Source organism: Loxodonta africana, chromosome 9 (genome assembly GCF_030014295.1).
Source record: "Loxodonta africana isolate mLoxAfr1 chromosome 9, mLoxAfr1.hap2, whole genome shotgun sequence".
NCBI classification, from domain to species: Eukaryota; Metazoa; Chordata; class Mammalia; order Proboscidea; family Elephantidae; genus Loxodonta; species Loxodonta africana.
This window is the reverse complement of record NC_087350.1, coordinates 99,738,435-99,761,814: the sequence shown is the minus strand read 5'-3', so window position 1 is coordinate 99,761,814 and position 23,380 is coordinate 99,738,435. Positions and strand designations below refer to the sequence as shown.

At 35.2% G+C, this 23,380-nt stretch overlaps 1 protein-coding gene across 8 annotated transcripts in view; it reads left to right on the top strand.

Moving 5' to 3' along the window:
• Positions 1–23,380, top strand: part of CNTLN (centlein) — a 250,723-nt gene that overhangs the window by 36,193 nt on the left and 191,150 nt on the right. For all 8 annotated transcript variants that reach the window (XM_064290462.1, XM_064290461.1, XM_064290457.1 and 5 more), the window contains exons 3-5: positions 7,555–7,639; positions 14,576–14,710; positions 15,316–15,495. In XM_064290462.1, the coding sequence (XP_064146532.1) occupies positions 7,555–7,639; positions 14,576–14,710; positions 15,316–15,495 (400 nt within the window). The remainder of the gene's footprint in view (positions 1–7,554; positions 7,640–14,575; positions 14,711–15,315; positions 15,496–23,380) is intronic.

Below are 23,380 nucleotides of genomic sequence, written 5' to 3'. Positions count from 1 at the left end.
TTTTTCTCTTGATGTATATAACTTGAATGCATCTAGGACTCCTTTATAATACTCATGGTCTTGTGATGGCAAGTTCTACCTGCATTAAATTTGATGAATACATAGAGATTTGCATTTTTAAGGAGGATCCCCATCAGAAGGTTAGAAAGAGAATGACAGTGCCAAGTACAAAATATGTGTGAAAAAGCATAGAGTTTAAAGAGATCTTTGTATATTTCGGATACAGGTCTTTTTTGGGATATGTTTTGCAAATGTTTTCTCCCAATCTGTGACATGTCTTCTTATTTTTGCAGCAGTGTCTTTCTCAGACAGAGAACATGACTTTAACATTTATAAAGTCTAACTTACCTGTTTTTTTCTTTTATGAGTTGTGAGTTTGGTGTTTTATCTAAAAACTTATCACCAATGCTAAGCTCACATAGAGTTTCTCCTATGTTTTCTTCAAGTTTAAAATTTTTACAGTTTTATGTAGGTCAGTGATCCAGTTTGAGTTAATTTTTTGTAAGGTGTAAGATCCACATCTAGGTTTATTTGTTTGCACGTAGACATTTAGTTGTCCCATCACCATTTTTGAAAAAATATTCTTCATTGAATTTCCTTTTTGCTTTTGTCAAAAAATCAGTTGACTGTATCTATGTGGGTCTATTTCTAGGGTGTCTTCTATTCCATTGAAGTAGGTGTCTATTTTTCACCAATACTACACTGTCTTGCTTACTGTAGCTTTATACTATGTCTTGAAATTGGGTAGTGTGAGCTCTCCAGCTGTGTTCTTTGGTATTGACTTTTCTAGTTCTTTATATTTTCATATAAGTATAAGAACCAGTTTGTCAAGATCTACATAATAAGTTGCCGAAATTTTCAGTGGGACTGTGTTTAATCCATCGATCGATTTGAAAAGAATATTATTAGCAATATTCAGTCTTCTAACAAAAAAAAAAAAAAAAAAAAACCTATTAGCAGGGAATATATCTCCATTTATTTAGATCTTTGATTCCTTTAATCATTGAGTTGTATTTTTCTGCATATAGATCTGTACAAATTTCGTTCGATTTATACCTTAGTACTTTTAATTTTTTTTTTTTTTTTTTGGTGCTATTATAAGTAGTATTTAAAAAGAAAATCAAGTTCCAGTTGTTTGTTTCTGGTATGTAGGAAAGCGATTCACTTTTGTATGTTGACTTTGGAGCTTATGACCTTTCTGTACTTGCTTTTTTCCCCCAGGAGTTTTTGTTTTTTCACATTCATTGGGGTTTTCTACCTAGACAATAATATGATCTACAAATAAAGACAGTTTATCCTTTCCTTTCCAATTTTTATGCCTTTTACTTCTTTTTCTTGTATTTTTATACTAACTAGGACTTTCAGAAACATGTTCCGTATGAGTGGCTAGAGAGGACATCCTTGCCTTGTTCTCTATCTCAGGGAAAAAGCATCCAGTGTTTCATTATTGTAAATGATGCTAGCTGTAGGTTTTTTTTGGTTGATGTTCTTTATTAAGTAGAGAACTTCCAGTTCTATTCCTAGTTTTCTGAGAGTTTTTATCATGAATGTTGGATTTTATCACATGGCTTTTTTGCTTTGATTGCTGAAATTTTCTCTAGCCCGTTGATATGGTGGATTACATAGATTGATTTTTGAATGTTGAAACAGTTTTACATAACCAGAATAAATTCCACTTGTCTATGGTATATAATTATTTTTATGCATTGCTAGATTAGATTTGCTAATGTTTTCTTGAGGATTTTGCATCTATGTTCATGAGAGATATTGTTCTGTAGTTATAATTTATCTGGTTTTGGTATAAGAATGCTGGCCTCATAGAAGGAGCTAAAGTGTTCCTTCTGATTCTATATTCTGGAATAGTTTGTGGGGAATTATATTAATTCTTCTTAAAATGTTCGATAGAATCCACCATTGAAGCTGTCTGAACTTGGGCTTTTCATTATTGATAGTATTTTGGTTACTAATTCAATGTCTTTGCTTGTTGTAGGTCTATTCAGATTTTCTGTTTCTTCCTGAGTCGGTTTTGGTAGTTTGTGTCCTCCTAGGAATTTGTACACTTCATCTGAGTTATCTAATTTATTAACATACAGTTGTTCATGGTATTTGCTTATAATCCTGCCTGTAAGATTAGTAGTAATGCCCCCTCATTCCTTATGTTTGTAATTTGAGCCTTCTCTCTTTTTTTCTTGATTATTCAGACTAAAAGTGTTAGTTTCGTTGATCTTTTCAAAGAAACAACTTTTGATTATGTTGATTTTTCTCTTGTGTTTTATTGTATATTTTACTGATTTCTCCTTTATTTTATTCTGCTTGCTTTAGGCTTAATCTTTTCTTTCTCTAGTTTCTTAAGTTGGATGTTTAGATTATTAATTTTAGACCTTTTTTCCCTAATATATGCATTTAATGTTATAAATTCTCCTTTAAGAACTGCTTGTACTGCATCTCCAAAATTTTGATAAGTTGTATTTTCATGTTCGTTTAGCTCAAAGTATTTTTTAACTTCTCTTAAGACTTCTTTGACCATGGGTTATTTAGAAGTATGTTGTTTAATTTCCAAATATTTTGAGACTTTCTTGCTAGCTTTCTGTGACTAATTCTTAGTTTAATTTCATTGGTCTGAGAGCATATGTTGTATAATTTTCATTTTTTAAAAATTTGTTAAGATGTGTTTTATGGCCCAGAATGTGGACTATCTTAGTGAAGGTTCCATGTGAGCTTGAGAAGAATATATATTCTGTTGTTGTTGGATGGAGTGTTCTGTAAATTCATATTGGATCAAGTTGGTTGATAGTGCTTTTCAGGTCACCTGTATCCTTTATGAATTTTTGCTTGCTTGATTTATCAACTGCTAGCAGGGGTGTTGAAATGTCCAATTGTAATAGTGAATTTGTTTATTTCTCCTCTCAGTTCTGTCAGTGTTTGCATCATGTATTTTGGTGCTTTTTATTTTTAGCTGTATATACATTTAGAATTGCTATGTCTTCTTAGAGTATTGACTCTTCTGTCATTATGTAATGTTCCTCTTTTTCCTTGTAATTTTCCTTCTTTGGTATTTGGTGAAATTTTGTGTGTATGTGTGTGCAGACACACACACATGAACTTATCCCATAAACAAATAAAATAGAAATTCGATCCATAATTTCAGATTATGTATTTGCAATTAATGGCAAAGGCCATATATTTTTAAATATATGGGATAGTCCTATAAATCAATATAAAACTAAAATGTAAAATGTCAGATTTATATATGACAGACAATGATAGAATAGGAAATTAAAGGACATACATTTCTGAAAGTAAGTTTAATTTTACTATAAATAAAAGTAACATAAAGGAAGCCCAGTTGAAGTCAGGGGACTGTTCTTATGCATTAACTGTGCTATTAATGAATGGTAATTAGAAAATAACAGTAATACAGCAATACAAATACATCAGTAGTCATAATACATGTATTTGCAAAATTTCAAAGATGGTTTATTCCAGCTCTTCATGTACTCTGTACCAACATTCAGAGAGCTAAAAATGGCTGGAGAAAAATGCTCAATCATGATGACTAGTCTTATGTAAATTTATGACCACTAACTTCTAGTGCCCCTTAGTAAAGCCTGGTAATCATCTTTTTTGCCTCACTTTCTCAATATCCTAGATGACTATTCCTCTCTTCTCAAACCTCCAACACTTCTTTTCCCATTCTGACTCTTGCTTCTGACACCACTGAGAAAATAAGAACTCTTAAAAGAAAGCATTACTCCTTCCCATGACTGCATCTACCAGTATGCTTGGATCTGTACCCATATATTTTCTTTTTATTTATTTGGAAGAACTGTTTATACTCCTCTCTGAGGCCAAACAAACTCCATATGTGCGTTAAAGTTTATTCCTTCTTGCCTCAAGGAACCAGCGATGTCGCTCTGCAATCTCCTTTCTCTCTCCTTAATCATCACTGTCCCTCACTGTCCCGCATCATTCCTGTCAATGTACACATTAGGCTATTTTATCTCCCATCTTAAAAAAAAAAAAAAAATTCATCTCACATTTCCGTTGAACTACTGTCCCATTTCTCTGCTCCTCTCTACAGCAAAATTCCACTGAGGTGCAGGTTTAACTCACTGTCTTCAAGTTTTTTTCTTTCTCCAAAACAGTTTTTGTCAAGATGACCAGTTACCTCAACATTGCTAAATCTAGCAATCAGTTCTCAGACCTCACCTTCTTTAAGTGTTGCAGTATTTGTCGCAGTTGGCCGTTCTGTAAGTACTTTATTCACTTAGCAGTCTCTCTTGGTTTTCCTCTTATAGTTACTGGCTTATCCTTCTTGGGATCCTTTGCTGGTTTTCCCTCATTTTACTAACTTCTAACTTCTAGAGTGTCCCAGGACTCAATCCTTGGATTTCTGTATCCAAAATCATTCTCTAGATGATCTCATGTACTTTTATGATCTAAAATATATTTGTCTGACTCTTAAGCTTGTATCTTTGGCCTTGACGTCTTCATTGATTCCATACTTGTTTATCCAGCTTCCTACCCCTCATAAATGTCAATTAGATGCTCAAACATAATATGTCTAATTCTAATGCTCCCCAATCTAATTTTACCTATGCCATCCTTCCAGTTGCTTAGGCAAAAGCCTTGGATACATTCTTGACTTCTCCCTTTCTTTCACACCCCACATCTAATGCATCAGTAAATCTTATTAGCCCTACTTTTAAAGTGTACAGAATTTTATTACTTTCTCAACATCCCTATAACTAACTCTCTTGTCCAAGTCACCTTTATTTCTCACCTGAGGTATTGCATTTACCTCCTAACTGGTCTTTCTGCTTCTGCCCTTGACTCCTAGGTTCTGTCCTCAATGCACCAACCAATATGATCCTGTAAAAATATATTGTGCATTCACTTATATGTTATTTATCTTGCGTATCCATGCACTAATGTTAATTAAAAAAAAAAACCAAACCAGTTGCCGTCACATTGATTCCAACTCATACAGACCCTGTAGTATGGAGTAGAACTGCCCCATTGGGTTTCCAAGTAGTGGCTGGTGGATTTGAACTGCTGACCTTTTGGTTAGCAGCCAAACTCTTTAACCATTGCACCACCAGGGCTCCATTTCATATGTTAATTCAGTGAAGGTAGCCACTTGGCTTATTTTGTTCATTGCAGTATCCCTAGACCTTAGGACAGTGCCTGTCATAAATTCAGTGCACAATAAACACTTGTTGGCTGAATGGGTTGATCTATTAGATATGACCCTCTTTTTATTTATTCTGGTATGTACTCAGGAAACCCTGGTAGCGTAGTGGTTAAGTGCTATGGCCGTTAACCAAAAGGTCAGCTGTTCAGATCCACCAGGCACTCCTTGGAAACTCTATGGGGTAGTTCTACTCCATCCTATAGGGTCGCTATGAGTCGGAATCGACTCGATGGCAGTGGCTTTGGTTTTGGGTGGGTGGAATGTACTCAAAGTGCTATTTCAATCTGATAACTCTATTTGTTTCTAAAGTTTCTCAGCAGTTGCTTCTTAAAAATATTACTTTATCTCTCGTCCCACAATCATGTGCTTCTGGAACTCATTAGGTATATATTGGAGTTTTTCAATGAAACCTACATGTCTCAACTGTATTTTCGTATCTTTTAATCTCATCATTTTTCTATGCCGTGTTCTTCATAGTAATTAATCCCTCATTACTATCCTCCATTTCCATTAATTCTTTTTTTGTGTGTTCAGTTTTGAGCGTATCCCATTTGGTTATTTTTTGATTGAGTGATTACAATTTTTGCTTTAAAGATTTTAATAGACTTTTAGATCCATCTATGCTTATTTTTATATTTGTATTCTTTTATGACTCTGAGGACTCTAAACTTACTCCTTTTAAAGTCTTTTCAGTGTGTTCAATTACTTTCCTTTTATCTAGAGTGATTGTACCTTCTGATTATTACGTTAACGTGTTTGGGTTGTTTGTTCTTGTGCTTTGGATTTTTTTATTTGTGATGACATTTTGTTGCTATTGTTCATGTTCTCTTTTTCCACTACCCTCCCTTGTTGTCTAACCTCTTTTTCTCTTCAGAAATTTTGTACTTGCTACTAAATTGACACCCCCACCTCATTACCCTGAAATAGGTTTATATTGGTAGTTTGGGACTCTTAGCTGACAGTGACATAGGGTATTTGCCGTATTTAGTGTCTGAACCATACGGTGTCTTGGCTTAGTTCCTGTTTACAGTGCTATATATTTATAACCTTTTTCTTTCTAGACTTTCATGTAAGCCATAGTTCCAGGAAAAGGTTGGCAGGAGCTTCCTCCAGCCTCCTTTCGTGAGTTGGGAGCCCTTTCCCATCTCTAGTTTCAAACAAGGAGCCCAGATCTTGTTCTCTATGTGGAGCAGCACACGTTTATTTCCTTTTATCCCCAGGAGCCATACTTGTTTCAACCTTAGTGTGTATCTGGAGCTGGAGGACAGCAGATAGCAGCTTTATTCCCATTTATAGCTTTGAATTTCTGTTCAGTTTGTGAACTCCTTTATATTCTTCTGTCAGTACCATCAATTTAGAGATGAGAGGAAGCCTCAAAGAGTTAGCTTATTATGCTAACTTATGGAAGTCTAATAAAGTGTTTTTTATTCACTATTATATTTTCAGAATTTATCTCTTACAATTAGTGGTTTGCTTTTCTGTTTGGGGTGTCTTCATTCTGATATCCCTTTCCACCTTCTGAGGTTTAGATAATAGGCCCTTTGTTTCATTTCACTCTTTCTCAAGTGAAGATTCTTAACTTCTTCCTTATCTGTACATTCTGTGATTCATGGGTGATCAAGGTCCATCCAGATTCCTGTTTTTTCCCATATTTTAAATGTTTTCAAAAATATATAAACCAATGTCCAATGAATTTTCTCTCATTTATGATGTAGATTGACCAGCCATCAGCCCAGTTGTACAATGTCTTTAAACCTTTGTTCCTTTCCTTCCCCTCCTTTTCCTTATGAAAGCTATATTTGTTTATTTGTTGAAGATAAGTCATTGTCTGCGAGTGTTTTGATTTTTTTTTTTTTTTTGGAGCCATTACTGAAAACTGATTGCCAGAGAACTATTCTTTGATTATACAGTTACCATTTAGTAAAGTCAGTAGTGTTCTCACACACTAAACGTGTAGGTATGCGTCAGAAATTTGAAAATTCTAGTTTGAGCTGTTAATTATTAATAAATCTTGGCACTCTATCTTTTGAGAATTTTACTTATAAACAGTAAATATTTTTTGTATAATTTTGTGTATACAATTTTGTAAACACGGTTAAATAATCTTTTAATGATTTTTAAATCATATATCTAAATCTGGAAGTGAAAATGTTCCTTTCAGTATGAAGTTGTCTCGTCGACAATTAAAAGTTGCTGTCACTTGCCATATGGTTCTTGATTAATTCTGAAAGGGCTGTCCGCCTCAGATAATTTAATTATCTATATTGTTAAATTACATTCATAATCAGGATGTGAACATTTAAAGGACTAGCTACCAGGTATGACTAATAAACTATGAATATATATATTTTTGTTTCTAGAGAAAAACAGAAAGCTGAAGCTAAAGACAGAAAAATTCTTGAAATTTTGCAAGTCAAGGATGCCAAAATACAAGAACTAGAACAGGTTGGTGTCAGAACAGAAAAAATTGCTATATTTGTTTAAAATAGTAGATCTTTAAACTTATTTTGAATTTTTTACAGTAATGTTCATTAAGAATATCAGGGCCATTATGTTAAAGCATTACTTTTTTTGAAATCACTGTAGTCAGGTTATTCTTCATTTTTTTTTCCATCACTTATAACACATTGGTTTCTGAATTAATAGGCTGTGGTATTTCTACATTAAAACTCTTTAAGTTAAGGTAACATTTATAGTATTACAGCAGTATCTAGTGATTATTCATTGTTTTGTTGCATTTTGCGTTTTATTTTTAGCAGTTAGCACTCAGTTCTGAAACTTGTACATTTTCAGATATATCATTCGTAGAATAAAAATCATAGGAATAGGATAATTCAATTTCATCTTTTGAAGATGTATAATTTTCAAATTAGTACAATCCTATCTTTTACATGTAATCAGTAAATTATATAATATGTAGCCAGTATATTACCACTGCAAAACCCATGTGAGCAATGGTTCCAGGAACTATTTTTAAAAGAGAAAAACCTCTTAGAAGTAGGAGCATAGATATAAGAATGAGCTACATCATTATATAATACTGCAATTTATTTTATACCAATTTTTCTCACCATGGACTAAATTGCATCATTTTTCTGGGTTAAATGGAGGTACCTTTTTGGCAATATATTGTTTTTCTAACTTTTGAATCTGTTCCTTCCTAGCCAATTAAAGGGTCATTAGAACTTTGATCTAAGGTCAGTTATTGTTATAAAGTTGTCATACAGAAGGATTAAAAGTAGAAGTTAACCTAGGTAAAATATTCAATATCTAACTTACATGTCTTGCTTATTTTTCCAGTCTTTATATCCATATAAACTCTAAAAGGTTATAGATTCATATATGACATGTAAATTTGAAATTGATACCATCTCTAAAGCTGTATTTTTGCTGATAGAAAATGCTATAAATTGGCACCGTAATGAAAATTTTAGAAATAACATTTTTGTCAGTTTGTTTTGGAAAAATTTCACCAGTGTGTAGGACAATATCAAAATATGTTCTAAGAGAGATAAATATTGACATATACCTGGTCTATTTATTAGGCTAGACTAAGCTGCTATAACAAATAGAACAGTATGACCCAGAAGTGGCCAACTTCATTTGCACTCACATTCTACTGGGGAAAACTGTCGTATGATCACCCCAGGATTCAAGGTTTGGGAAATTGTAGACCCAGGCTGAGCAATCTCTTCTCAGTAAAGCATATTCAGTCACATTGCTCTAACAAATTCCTATTACTAACTTTCAGTAAGGGCAGAAAAGTTTTTAGTACTGTACAATATAAAATTATCGTAAAATATACATGTATCATATTTTTAAAAATTTTATTGTTAGGTATGTTTTGTAATGTGTGTAATACATTAGTACAACAATTTATATATTTATAATTTGTAAAGACCTGTGTGTACAATTGGGGCATGGTGGTATAGTGGTTAAGAGTTCAGCAGCTAACCAAAAAATAGGCTGTTCAAATCCACCAGCTGCTCCTCGGAAACCCTATGGGGCAGTTCTAGTCTGTCCTATAGGGTCGCTATGAGTCGCAATCAACTGGGTGGCAACAGGTTTGATTTTTCAGGTACGTATAAGGAGCCCTGGTGGTACAGTGGTTAAGTGCTTTGCTGCTAACCTAAAGGTAGGTGGTTCAAACCTACCAGCTGCTCCACAGGAGAAAGATGTAGCAGTCTGCTTGCCTAAAGATTACAGCTTTGGAAACCCCATGGGGCAGTTCTACTCTGTCCTACAGGGTCACTATGAATCGGAATCAACTCAACAGCAACATTTTTTTCTTTTAATATAGTGGTGATGTTCAAATTTATTTAATGTTTGTGGTTTTTGATCAAAAACATGTAGAGATTCCTGACTTCTAACTTTGGTTCTCAAACTTTAATGTGTGCAGCAGTTATTAACTTACTGCCTCTCTGCTCCAAATCCACCCGTTTTTTGCCTTGCTTAAAGATGACTCCCACAGTTCACCCTTAGGACCCCAATTATTTATATCCGTCCAACATGGAAAATATATTCAGTCCCTCCCAAGTTCCCACCAGTCTCATTCCATTACAGCATCATTTCTAAGTCCAGAATCTCAGATTTTGAATCAGATTCAGAAGTGAATGAGGTTCCTTGGGTGTAGTTCCTTAAGCATAGCTCTTTAGTACAGTTCTTTTCCACCTGTGAAATTAGAGAGACAAGTAATTGTTCCACCACACATCCAACATACAGTGGTGGAACAGGCATAGCATAGCTGCTTGCACAGGGGAAAAAGAGAAGTTGAAAGGTTTCACTGATCCATAAAATGAAATACAGTTGGGCAAATGTTGGGCAAATTCTGTCTCACCTGCAGCTGACAGCCTCTCAGGTCTCAGTTCAGACTGATTTCAGTCTGCCCCACACATGCATGGTTCAGGCATCAGCCAGAAATACAGTCAGTGTTTATACACAGAGTTTAGGGCTCAGTTCTTGTTGTTCTGGTTGTCCCAGGCTCCTTGCCTGGTTTCTCTGGCAGAAAGATGGCAGGTTTTTCTGTTCGAGCCTTACATGCCACATATCATGTCCACGAGTTTCCTGCCATAAAACAGAAAACTTAGCCAATCCTATTAATGTTTTCCAAGTTTTATCTCTCCTCCAAACTCTTTCTACTTTGTTCCTTTTTCAGAGCCTAAATTGGTTGTTTTTGTATTTTGTCCAGAATTACAGGGTGGGTCAGTTTTTAGGAGCTTACTCCTTCATACTAGAAGCAGAATTTCCATTGAGTTTTTCTTGTTCTACTGAGTAATATTAAATAGCTGTTGATTTTCAATATTTATAGCCTAAGAAGTAGTGTAACAATTAAGAATGACAATTTCTTTAGAATATTTAAGTCTTAACTGTGCATCCAGTCAAATTACTAGAAAGTTAATATATAGAGATACTAATTTTGTAAGCTGGTTGTAGAAAAAGTTCCATAGAAGTGCAGTTTAATATTATGACTTATTGATAGTAGTATAAAGAATTATATAAAACTTAATTTGGTAGGACTATGCATTAGTTTTGTCACTGTTAGTTATTAAAAAGACATAATTCCCTGTCAAGTATTCTACTAGGTACTATGATTCTTCTGATAGCCTAGTATATTGCTTCTGATTAGATGAAAATTCCTCTTTAACATTGTATTTTTCCTATTCCTTCTCTTCTAGGAAACTTAGAAATAAGTTTTGGTTCTCAATTGCAGTTAGCTCTCTTACCCTTTCCTCCATCTCCAGTTTTCATTTACCTTTGTTTTAGTTGTGGTTTCATTTGTTCTTTTTTTTATTAAAACTTTTAAGTCCATTTTGAAAGTCGGTGGGCATAAATAATAAATGAGCTATTCTCAAGCACTGTCTGATAGAGTTGTAGGTCTTAGGCTGCTGTTCCTTTTTATTTCCCTGCTTCATACTATCATTCTCTTCTTACTCTGTAGACTTCTCTTGACCATCATGTGAATTATTCATTTCATGTCTTATCCATAATAAATTATTTTTTCCAGACATAATTTTTCTTGTCACCCTTTATGTTTTATGATTCCTCAGAGTTCCATTTTCTTATTTTAATATTAGCTCAAACCAGACCATTAAGAATGTACTCTAGCTAGAGAACTTTGTTGAAACAGTGTCATACAACTAATATTTTAAATTTCCTTTTAACCGTGTATGCTCATGCTTTCATTATTTAAAATAGATCACTGAATATCCATTTAATTGGAAAATATATTGAAATTATACAAAATTTTACAGGTTTAATTTGTCAGTTCTCTTCTGTTGGGAGTATATCTTTGTATAATTGTTTTAGTGATTATGGAATATAATATCAAATTTTTCAAACTAATTATAATATGATAGTTTTGGTTAACCAATTTCACCTTATAGTCGTTTTTAATTTACAAATTAGGTCTGTGTTTTCCTTGTGGATTACTAAATTCAGTCAAATGTCCAAATTTAAATTATTAAATAAGTCTTACGAAAGGGCTTGCTATTGGTGTTATTGATATTGTCAATGCTTATTAAATTTAGCTCACAGTTATCGATAAACCCTTTTACAACTTAAATCAGTTGTTTTAGTGTGTTTTCCTTCATAGAATCTCAGTCTTCAGAATAGATGAGACATTCTAAAGTTTTGTCAATTCTACTTTAAAAAGCCAGGGCTGTGGGTATTTTATAAACAGTCTTAATAGTCACATGATTGAGTTAATCTTTCAGTTTCCATCTCATTGATACTCATTTACTAATCTAGTTAGGGAGGCGGTATGAGTACATAGAGAGATAGTTTACCAGGTAATATGTGTCAAATTTACAATAACATAGGCAAAAAGGAAATTTAAAAATGGCAGAAAATATAAATTACTGGGATAGTTGAGGAAACTTTCATGGAGGAGATGGAAGTTGAATTTTGAAGGAAGGATAAGACTTAGATGAGAGTAGAAATATGAGCTGTGATTTATATATGGGCCATTATTAAGCATCCATTTTTAAGCTGTTCTGTTGAAGTCAGACATGTTTTGACATGGCCTAATAATTAAAATAGGAAATAAAAATTAAAACCACATCGAGGTACCATTTATACCTAATGGGTTCATAAAATATTACCAAGTCTGGGAGTTAATTGCTGGTAAGAATATGGAGCAGTGAGAACTCTTGGAACTGCTTGTAGCCCATGATGTAGAAATTTCAATTCTGGGTATAAATAATCCAGAGCAGTATTTTCCAAACTTTTTTTTTACTTTGATCCCCACACAGAAAGGAATACATATTACCTCATAACCCAGTATACACACACATAAAATAAAAGCTTCATACAGCAATAGTTGTCCTTACTATGTATAATAAAGTTAAAATGTAATAAATAGTTTGTATCAAATGTGTATTTAATAATCTTTAAATATAATAAAACTCTATAAGTAATGCAAAAAATTTAGGAAATATTTAATGTAGTGTGTCTATTTGCTTCATAAGTTCATTCCTACGAGCATTATTGCTAAGAATTTGTGCATATCACTTTGTATTTTCTTTTGTATTCTACTTTTTAAAAATGCTGGATGTGATAATTTAATTTAGAATCCATTAATAAATTATAATTTGTAATTTGAAAAATACTACCCAGGAAAGATGTTTACTCATATGTATCTGGAAAAATGTTTGAGGATTCATACCAGCATTGTTTGTATATCTCCCCGCGCCCCCAAAAAAGGGAAACAGCTGAAATAGACATTGACAGGAGATGAATATTACAGTATATCTATATATTGGAATACTACTGTATATCAAGGTGTTTGAATGGCAGCCGCATCCATCAATATGGATATATTTGGGAAGATAATGTTCAGCAAACATAGCAAGTCATAGAGTATGTATAGTGTGATTTCATTTATATAAAGGTCAAAACTGAGCAAATTTATATGTATATTAGATAGGTATATGTATATCCTGAAAATATAAAGAAAGAGAAGAATGAGAATATTTTAGGATGGTAGTTACCCCCAGAGCGGTTAGGAGGTGTTAGGAGATCAGGGGACATATGGAAGACTTCAAAGATAGTGGTAAACTTGTGTTGCTTACCCAGGTAGTGATGGATACAGGTCTGCGTCTTACATTCTTTTTATTTATACCTTACACACTCATCACAGATTATTTTAGTATGCAGTATTTCAAAATTTTATTGTGAATTAAAACCAACAATTAAAACTCCTCCCATCTTTCATCCTATTTCTAAGTCTTACCACAGTTTTCACTTTGTTTCCAAATCCTTTGGAGAGGGTTTGATAAAGAGTAAATGTGGGAATACAAAATAAATTGGAATTTAAGGAGCAGGTAGTTATCAGTAATAGGTCAGAGTTGTAATAAATTTCAGGGGCCTCTACTGAGCATATTGTTTCATGGTAAGAACTAAGTTTGTTTCTATCTTTATATGTTAGCTTCTTGGTTGGCAGCCAGATGGGGCTTGGGGGGTGGGCATGGTTGAGAATGACTTGGAGGATTTAAATAGGCATGTCAGGCCAGATTAGTAGCTGCTTAATACATTAGTTACAGAATGATGGGTTGACAAAACTTGAGGAAGTTCAGAAAAGGAAATAGAATCAGGGTATGGATTTAGGTTTTAATATGTTAGTTTGAGATAAAAAAAAAACAAAACAGACAATTCAAGTAGAGATATTGCATAGAAAAATGGAAATATGGAATTGGTGATCGGGAGAGAGTCAGGGTTGGATTATGGACTGGGTAGTCCTTTAGAAAGATGTAATATTAGAAGCCAAGAGAATGAGTAAATTTTATGGAAAAAACAAAAGAGAAAAAAAAAAGGGAAGCTGAGAATTAAGTCATGGTACATCTACCAATTAGGTATCCATTTAGGTATCTCTGGCAGGCAAGAAGAATATTTGATTAAAATTTATGCTGGTCTTAATATGCTGAATATTTTGTTAACAGAGCAAAATGTTTTTAGTACCAAAAATCATTTTTCATCTTTTAAAATTATGCTTTCACTAGAGCATAATGTCTTAAAAATTTTTTATTCAGAAGACACTGAAGAGGCTAAATAATTCTTATTTAGCTATATATATGTTTTTTCTTCTGTTAGAATTATTTGTAAAATTACCTTAATTTTCTGTTACACAGTCTAAATTGTGAAAGTTTTCCTTTTGAAAATCGTGAAATATTTTGTGTGTTCTTTGTTTTAAAACTAATAAATAAGTACCAGACTTAAACATCTTACTTAAAAATTTATGGGCTTGTCACAGGGAATGAGAATTGTGATGACAGAATTTATTATGACGCTAATTAATCCTAATGATTACAATGGAAATCTGAAACCTTTAAAATAATTTTTTTCTTATAAATAACAGCTCACCAATAATTTTAATTTCTTCCGTAGAGAGAAGCAGGACTAAAACAGGAAATAAATGACCTTGCAAAATGGAAGATTGCAGTAGATGAAGAAAATGCTCTCTTAAGGAATGAATTCAGTGACTTGCAGAAGAAATTTAAAGATAAAAGTCATGAACTTAAGGTGTGTTGACTTGGACATAGTTTTATTGGACTGTTGCTTTGAAGCCTTGCTTTAAGCTTTGTCAGCCTTTGTGGCACAGAAAGTGACAAGCTTGGAGAAAATATTGCCTTAGGCCCTGCTGTACCATACAGTTTTCTCACATGTAAAAACTCTGAGAAAAATGCTTTAAAGCTAAGACTCTAAGCTTTATAACTTTCAGATAAATAGTTAATGATCGAAATGGAGCTAAGAAAGTAGGAGTGTGAATATGTGGCTTCTTGTAATTAGATTCTGATGGGACTGGCATTATTAATTGATAAAACCCAGGTCTGGGAGGATGTGTCTGTGTGGGTCTCAAAAATAGCTGGGGACAGCATCAAAGGCAGCTTGATCAATTAATGGGCTCTTTGCAAATGTGTACTCATCAAAGCTGTCATCCAGTGAAAAAATATGACCCATCCACCTGCATGAAAAGAGGCCAATAAAAGTGCACAGGTGACCTTGGCCATCAAATGTAGAAGAAGCTGCTGTGAGAGTAAAACTGCTCAGTTTGTATTTGCTGATTAGTTCTCAGCTTTTTTTTTTTTTTTTTTTTGGTTTATCGGCCCTGTGGTACTGTTCTACAGGACGCTAAGGAGTGTGTACAGAATAAGGAAGAGCAAAACAGTCTGGTTATAAAAAATCTGGAGGAGGAAAATGAGAAATTAAGTACACACTGCGCTGACTTGCTAAATGACCTGGAGAAACTGAGGACGCAGGAAGCACATTGGAGAAAAGAAAAATACAGCATTGATGCAAAAATAAAGGTATGCAATGAGAATGGAATCCAGGCTTCTATTTTAGATTTAACTTCTTATAGGGGGTTTAATATGTGTTATTTTCTTTAAATAACAAGTTATATATTCAGATCTACCAGTGGGGACTAGCATTAATTTATATTCCTTCACTTAAGACCCACAGCTTTTTAAAAATTGATGTTGCAAAGCAGGAAACTGACTTCAAATAGTTATCCTAAAATGTAATCATTAAAAAATAAAGGATATTGCATTTTGAAATAAAATATGATCTGAAAAAAACATATTTAGAATTATGGGTTTTGATTTTTTTCAATTAGAGCTGAAATTTATAAATAGAATTCACCGAAGTATAGTTTTAAGACTGTATTTCCCAGTTCCTTTGAAAGATAAAATGTAATAAAAGCACAAAAACAGTTAAAAAATACTTATATGTGTTCTGACATTGTGCTGTCTTTGACAGGGCCTAATACATAGTAAAATTTTATTTTTATTTAAGATAAAAATTACCATCAGATTTTGTAATATTCTTACATCCTTTTTGATCAGTATTTTTCAAAATACTTTATGTGGCTTTTTCTGTGTCTTGAGAATATTTCTGTTCATTTTTTCCCCTCAAATTCCCAGTTCCTGTTTACCATAGGTTTTGTCGAAAAGGCTAGAAACAAAATTTAGTGCTAGTAAATATGGTAGTTCCTTTATGTGCACTATAAAAGAATATGTAACATAAGTAAACACATGTATGTAATTATTCAGCAGATGTATTTGAATATGTATGTATGTATATGTGTATATATAAATGCATGTATGTGTGTGTGTATACGTGGTACACATATATAAATGCATGTATGTGTGTGTGTATACGTGGGTAAATATATATGTATATATATATTTAAGTTAGGGTCAAAAGGATGTGTCTTTCTGAGCGTGTGAAGCAATCTCTTTCAGATATTTAAGGAAATACATTAAATCTTTCGGTGCACTGAGCCTTGACTGAGCCGTGGAGAATACTGAATTCTGTTGCATTTGTTTTTTAGTTTTAATATCAGTTTCTGCTCTACTGTAACCTTTAAACAGTTTTGATAGTGTTGATAAGGGAAAGTAGTATTTCCTTGTGCTAATTCATAGCTACATCACTGTTTGATGATGAATTTAATTTCTTTATTTTTCATTCAGAAAATGAGATCTGCGATGACTTTCGTTTTGTGACTTTATTGAGGTGTTTGGCTTTTTCTTACTTGTAGGCATTCTTTATTTATTCTGGATACTAATTCTTTGTGATATATATTACAAATACCATCTGTTCTATTAACCATGGATAAAGTTAATTTTTTTTTTTAAAGTTAATTGGGCTTTCAAAAGTTTGTGAATATTTTTTTCAAATCTATTAATTTTTGGTTATAATTTTTTTAAATTGTGTTTTAGTTGCAAGTTTCCAGAACAAATTAGTTTCTCATTAAACAATTAATATACATACTGCTTTATGTCATTGATTGCCAACCCCACAATGTGTCAACACTCTCCCCTTCTCGACCTTGGGTTCCCCATTTCCAGCTTTTCTGTCCCCTCCTGCCATCTCGTCCTTGCCCCTGGGCCGGTGTACCCATTTGGTCTCATGTGCATGGCTGAACTATATGTATTGTTTTATTTTTATAGGACTGTCTAATCTTTGGCTGAAGGGTGAAACTCAGGAGTGATTTCAGTACTGAGTTAAAAGGTTGTCTGGGCACCATACTCTCCAGGTTTCTCCAGTCTCTGTCAGACCAATAAATCTCACCTTTTTTGTGAATTCGAATTTTGTTTTATGTTTTGTTCTATGTTCTATGTCCTGTCCAGGACCCTCTATTATGATTCCCATTAGAGCAGTCGGTGGTGGTAGCTGGGCACCACCTAGTTGTGCTGGACTCAATGTGGTGGAAGCTGTGGCGGAGTGCTGTTGGTATTTTTCTTAGGCTGGGTTCTCTAGAGAAGCAAAACCAGTAAAGCATATAAACATATATATAGGGAGATTTATATCAAGGAAATGGCTCACACAGTTGTAGAGGCTGGAATGTCAAAGTTCGTGGATCATGATAGACGCTTCTCCTGATTCATGTACTGAAGGGGCTGGTGAACCCAGTATCGGCAGATTGGAGAGCAGGGCTCTTACTCACAAGATTGGCAGGCAAGACCATAAGCAGCTAGCTCAAGTTCCAAGAACTGGAGGTCAGACGAACAGGAGCCAGCTGCAGAATCTAGAGCAGGCAAAAGCCAGAACATCTGCTTATATTTGAATACAGGCCACACGCCCCAGGAAAATCCCTGATTGGCTGCTCACAGCAGGTCCCGTCATGGGGGTGATAACATATCAAATCTGAACCGGGAAGCGATGACAACATTATACAACTGCGAAAACACTGAGAATCGTGGCCTAGCCAAGTTGACACACAATATTAACCATCACATATTTGAATCGGGATTGCGTTGTACTTGTAGATTGCTTTGGGTAGCATTGACATTTCCACAATGTTAAGTGTACCTATCCATGAGCATGGTATGTTTTTCCATTTATGTAGGTCTCATTTGGTGTCTTGCAGTAATGTGTAGTTTTCTTTGTGTATGTCTTTGACATCTATGGTTACGTTTATTCTTAAGTATTTTATTTTTTTAAGGGCTATTACAAATGGTATTGCTTTCCTGATTTCCTTTTCATAGTTCTCTTTATTGGTGTGTAGGAATCCAACTGATTTTTGTATGTTTGTTTTGTATCCTACTCTGTTGAATCTTCCTATTAGCTCCAGTAGTATTCCTGTGGAGTTTTTTGGGTTCTGTATGTATAATTTCATATCATCCACAAATGAGGATAGTTTTACTTCTTCCTTACCAACTTGAATGCCCTTTGTTTAGTTTTCTTCCAGCACAGGCTTAAGCAGGAGTGGTGATAAAGGGCATCCTTGTCTTGTCCTGTTCTCAAGGGAAATGTTTTCAGCCTCTCTCCATTAAGAATGATGTTGGCTGTTGGTTTTGTGTAGATGCCATTTATTATGTTGAGGAATTTCCCTTCTATTCCTATTTTATTGAGAGTTTTTTTTAATCAGGAATGAGTGTTGGACTTTATCGAATGCCTTTTCTGTGTCAATTGAGATGATCATGTGTTTCTTTTGTTTTATTTATGTGGTGGATTATGTTAATTGATTTTCTGACCTTGAACCATCTTTGTGTGTCTGGTATGAATCCCACTTGGTTGTGGTGTATTTTTTTTAATGATGCTGAATTCTATTGGCTAGAATTTTGTTGAGAATTTCTGGGTCTAATAATATTTATGAGAGATACTGGTCTGTAATTTTCTTTTCTTATGGTGTCTTTGCCTGGTTTTGATTTCAGTGTTAAAAGGCTTCATAGAATGAATTTGGAAGTAGCCTTCCCTTTTATATGTTCTGAAATATTTTGAGTAGTATTGGTATGAGCTCTTCTCTGAACGTTTGGTAGAATTCTCCATTGCAGCCATCTTTTGGGCCAGAGTTTTTTTTGTTGTTGTTGTTGTCTTTGTTGGGAGTTTTTAAAAATTACCTTTTCAGTCTCTTGTTATGGGTCTGTTCAGATTTTCTACCTCAGCTGGTGGGGTAGGCATGGATCCAGGGAGGCAATGTGCCTGTGGGCTGAGTGGTGCAACTTGGCCTGTCAAGAAGGGCAGGGGCAGCACATGGGGCTAGGTGGGTGGGAGAAAGGAAAAGAAGGAAAGGAGAGAGACAGAAGAAACAACAATTTAAAAAAAGACAAAAAAATATGGTGCTGAGGGAGCTGGCCGGTGGGGCAGCGTGGATCTTAAGAGGCTATGTGCTAGTGGCTCTCTAGCCAGGCAGTGTAGCATAGCTCTTATAGAAGGTGTCAGGGCAAGGAGGGTGCGTGGGGCTAGGTGGGGGGTGGGGGAGAAAGGAAGGAAGGGATAGAGAGAAGACACAAAAAACAAAGAAAGTATGGTGCTGAAGGAGTTGGCCGGTGGGAGAGGCTGTGTGCCAGTGGCTCTCTAGCCAAGTGGTGTGGCACAGCCCATTGAAAAGGGTTGGGGGTGGTACACGGGGCTAGGTGGGCAGGAGAAAGGAAATGAAGAAAGGGAAAGAGAGAAGAAACAGAAGAAAAAAAAGTCACTTAAAGAGCTGGCCAATGGGGGTGGCACAGAACTGGGGAGGCTGTGACAGTAGCTCTCTATCCAAGTGGTGCAGGACAGCCCATCAAGAAGGATTGGGATGGCACACAGGTCTAGCTGGGTGGGAGAAAGTAAAGGAAGGAAGAAAGAGAGAAGAAACCAAAAAAAACAAAACAAAACCCCAAAACAAAAAAATTATGGCGCTGGGAGAACTGGCCTTTTGGGGCAGGGTGGACTTGGGTGGCAATGAGCTGGTATCTCTCCAGCTGAGGACAGAGGGAAGAACGATGCTGGGGGAGGAGGTGGGAAAGCGTGTATTCCTGGTTGCCAGGTGCTCTGATCCTGTTGGCAGCCCCGTGAAATTGCCTTCCTGTACTCCCTTTCCACGTTCCTTGGTGGCTGTAGTACAAGATGGCAAATCTGTGCCATGTTAGCTGGTAGGGGACCTCCATTCTGTAACTCCCCTTATTCTCTAGTCTCTGTCAGTTTCTTATTCCATTTGGTGCCTAATTGAGTTCTTTATCTCTTTGTTTAATGCTTAGGATTCCAGGATTGATGTCTATGTCTGCTTTACTTAGTTTTTTGGATCTTTGATACAAAAGGATGTCATGGTCTATAGCACCATGCTGGCTCTGCCTCCTCAAAATTTGTGAATTTTTATAGAGCCAAATTTATTTAATTTTTTTCTCTAATGCTTTTTCTTTAAGAGTTTTGTATAATAGTTTTCCTTATCTCAAGGACACAAATTGTGAGTTTTCTTTTTCCTTCATGCTTACTGTACTTTTATGCAAATAATGTGAGCCTTCTATGTTTGTTTGCCAACCATGCCCTTCTCCTGTGAGGTATTTTCATAAATGTGCTATGGTAATTTTTTTTTACATGCTTATGAAAATACCTTGCCTGGGGGATGGCCTGGTTAGCAAATAAATGTAGAACACGTGTGCTATTTACTTAAAAATGTAGTTAAGTCTTTGACACCTTTGAATTGTGGTGTTGGCGAAGAATATTGAATATACAATGGACTGCCGAAAGAATGAACAAATCTGTCTTTGAAGAAGTACAACTAGAATGCTCCTTAGAAGAAGAGATGGCGAGACTGCATCTTACATACTTTGGACATGTTGTCAGGAGGAATCAGTCCCTGGAGAAGGACATCATGCTTGGCAGAGTACAGGGTCAGCGGAAAAGAGGAAGACCCTCAACAAGGTGGATTGACACAGTGGCTGCAACAATGAGCTCAAGCATAACAAAGATTGTAAGGATGGCTCAGGACTGGGCAGTGTTTTGTTCTGTTGTGCATAGGGTCGCTATGAGTTGGAACCGACTTGATGGCACCTGACAACAACAACAAGTCTTTTTTCTGTTGAGAATTCTTTTTCGGCTATAGTATTTGACACTACTCAGTGGTAGAATTCTCACTTTCCATGAGAGAAACCGGGGTTTAATTCCCGGCCAGTGTACCTTTTACACAGCTGCCACATGTCTGTCAGTGGTGGTTTTTGTGTTTCTATGATGCTGAACAGGTTTCAACAGAACTTGCAAACTAAAATGGACTAGGAAGAAAGGTCTAGTGATCTGTTTCTGAAAATCAGCCAGTGAAAACCCTATGGATCACAACAGTCTGACGTGTAACCAATCATGGGGATGGCACTTGCCCTGGCAGTATTTCTTTCTTTTGTGCATGGGGTCACCATGAGTCAGTGGCAGGAAGCAATAACAAGAACAGTTTGACACTGTTTGTTCAATAGTTGATCAATTTGTGATACAACCTCTTTTGTATCTCCAAGTTTCCATGTGTGCCTGGGTTTCTTTCTTAACTTCCTGTTATATTTATGGTTTTAGGTATTGTAGGTTTTCCTTGACTAATTTTTGGAAGTAGATCACCAGGCACTTCCTAGTCTGTCTTAGTCTGGAAGCTCTGCTGAAACCTGTATACCATGGGTGAACCTGCTGGTATTTGAAATACCAGTGGCATAGCTTCCAGTATCACAGCAACATGCAGGCCACAGTATGACAAACTGACAGACAAGCGAGGATGGTGAAACTTTGTTTAGTTTTCGTGGAACATGTCATCAGGAAAGACCAATCCCTAGAAAAGGGCATCATGTTTGGTAAAGTAGAGGGTCAGCGAACACAAGGGATACCTTAATGAGATAGATAGACACAGTTGCAACAATGGGCTCAAATGTATCCATGAAGATGAGGTAGGACCAGGCAGTCTTTTGTTTTGTTATACATAAGGTTGTCCTGAGTCAGAGCTGACTTGATGGCAGCTAACAATGCAGCAACAACAACAGTTTAGTAACATGACTCACTATTTGGTAGGGTAAGCCAATTTCCTTATTCTTTATAAATCATGAGCCCTAATACGTGCTTATTCACTTTATTAGTTTTATTGAAAAATTGTTAGAAATCAGATTCCAATCTAAGAACATTAGATGTTTTTCTGTTTATATAGGTCCATAATTTCTTTCAACCAGGTTTTAGTTTCAGAGTGTAAAATTTACACTTTTGTTAAATTTATTTCTAAGAATTTTAATTTTTTGTTGCTCTTATAAGAAGAATTATTTCAGAGTTTCATTTTTTGAATTGTTTGTTGTTAATTTACAGACAGAATTTTTATATATTCATCTTGTATCCTGTAAACTTGCTGAAGATATTTATTAATTCCAATAGGTTTTTGATATATTCCTAAGGATTTTTAAATACAAGGGCAAGTAATCTGTAAATAGATAGTTTTACTTCCTTCTTTTCTATCATGTTGCCTTTTATTTCGTTTTATTGTCTAGTTGCCCTGGTGAGAACCTGTAGTACAATGTTGAACAGAAAGAGAGAGACTGGACATCTTTATCTTGTTCCTTATCTAGGGGGGAAAGATTTACTCTTTTGCCATTAAATATAACGTTATTTGTGGGTTTTTTGTACATACCCTTTATCATGTGGAGGAACTTTCCTCCTATTCCTAGTTTGAGTGTTTCTGCTATTGAACTATTCTGTAACAAAAAGTTCAACGATGCAGGAAGCATCAAAAGAATTCTATAGCAAAAAGTTCAATGATGCAGGAAGCATCAAAAAAAGATGGAAGGAATATACAGAGTCATTGTACCAAAAGAATTGGTTGATGTTCAACCATTTCAGGAGCTAGCATATGATCAGGAGCCATTAGTACTGAAGGAAGAGGTCCCAGCTGCACTGAAGGCATTGGCAAAACACAAAGCCCCAGGAATTGAGAAAATATCGATTGTTTCAGCAAACCGATGGAGCTCTGGAAGTGTTCACTCATCTATGCCAAGAAATTTGGAAAACAGCTATCTGGCCAACTGACTGGAAGAGATCCGTATTTATGCCTGTTCCAAAGAAAGGTAATCCAACTGAATGCGGAAATTATTGAGCTATATCATTAATATCACACACAAGCAAAATTTTGCTGAAGATCATTCAGAAGCAGCTGCAGCAATACAATACATCTACAGGGAACTGCCAGAAATTCAAGCTGGATTCAGAAGAGGATGTGGAACCAGGGATATCATTGCTGATGTCAGATGGATCCTAGCTGAAAGCAGAGAATACCAGAAAGATGTTTACCTGTGTTTTATAGGCTTTGCAAAGGCGTTTGACTGTGTGGATCATAGCAAATTATGGATAACATGACGAAGAATGGGAATTCCAGAACACTTAATTGTGCTCATGAGGAACCTGTGTATAGATCAAGAGGCAATTTTTTGAACAGAACAAGGGGATACTGCATGGTTTAAAATTAGGAAAGGTGTG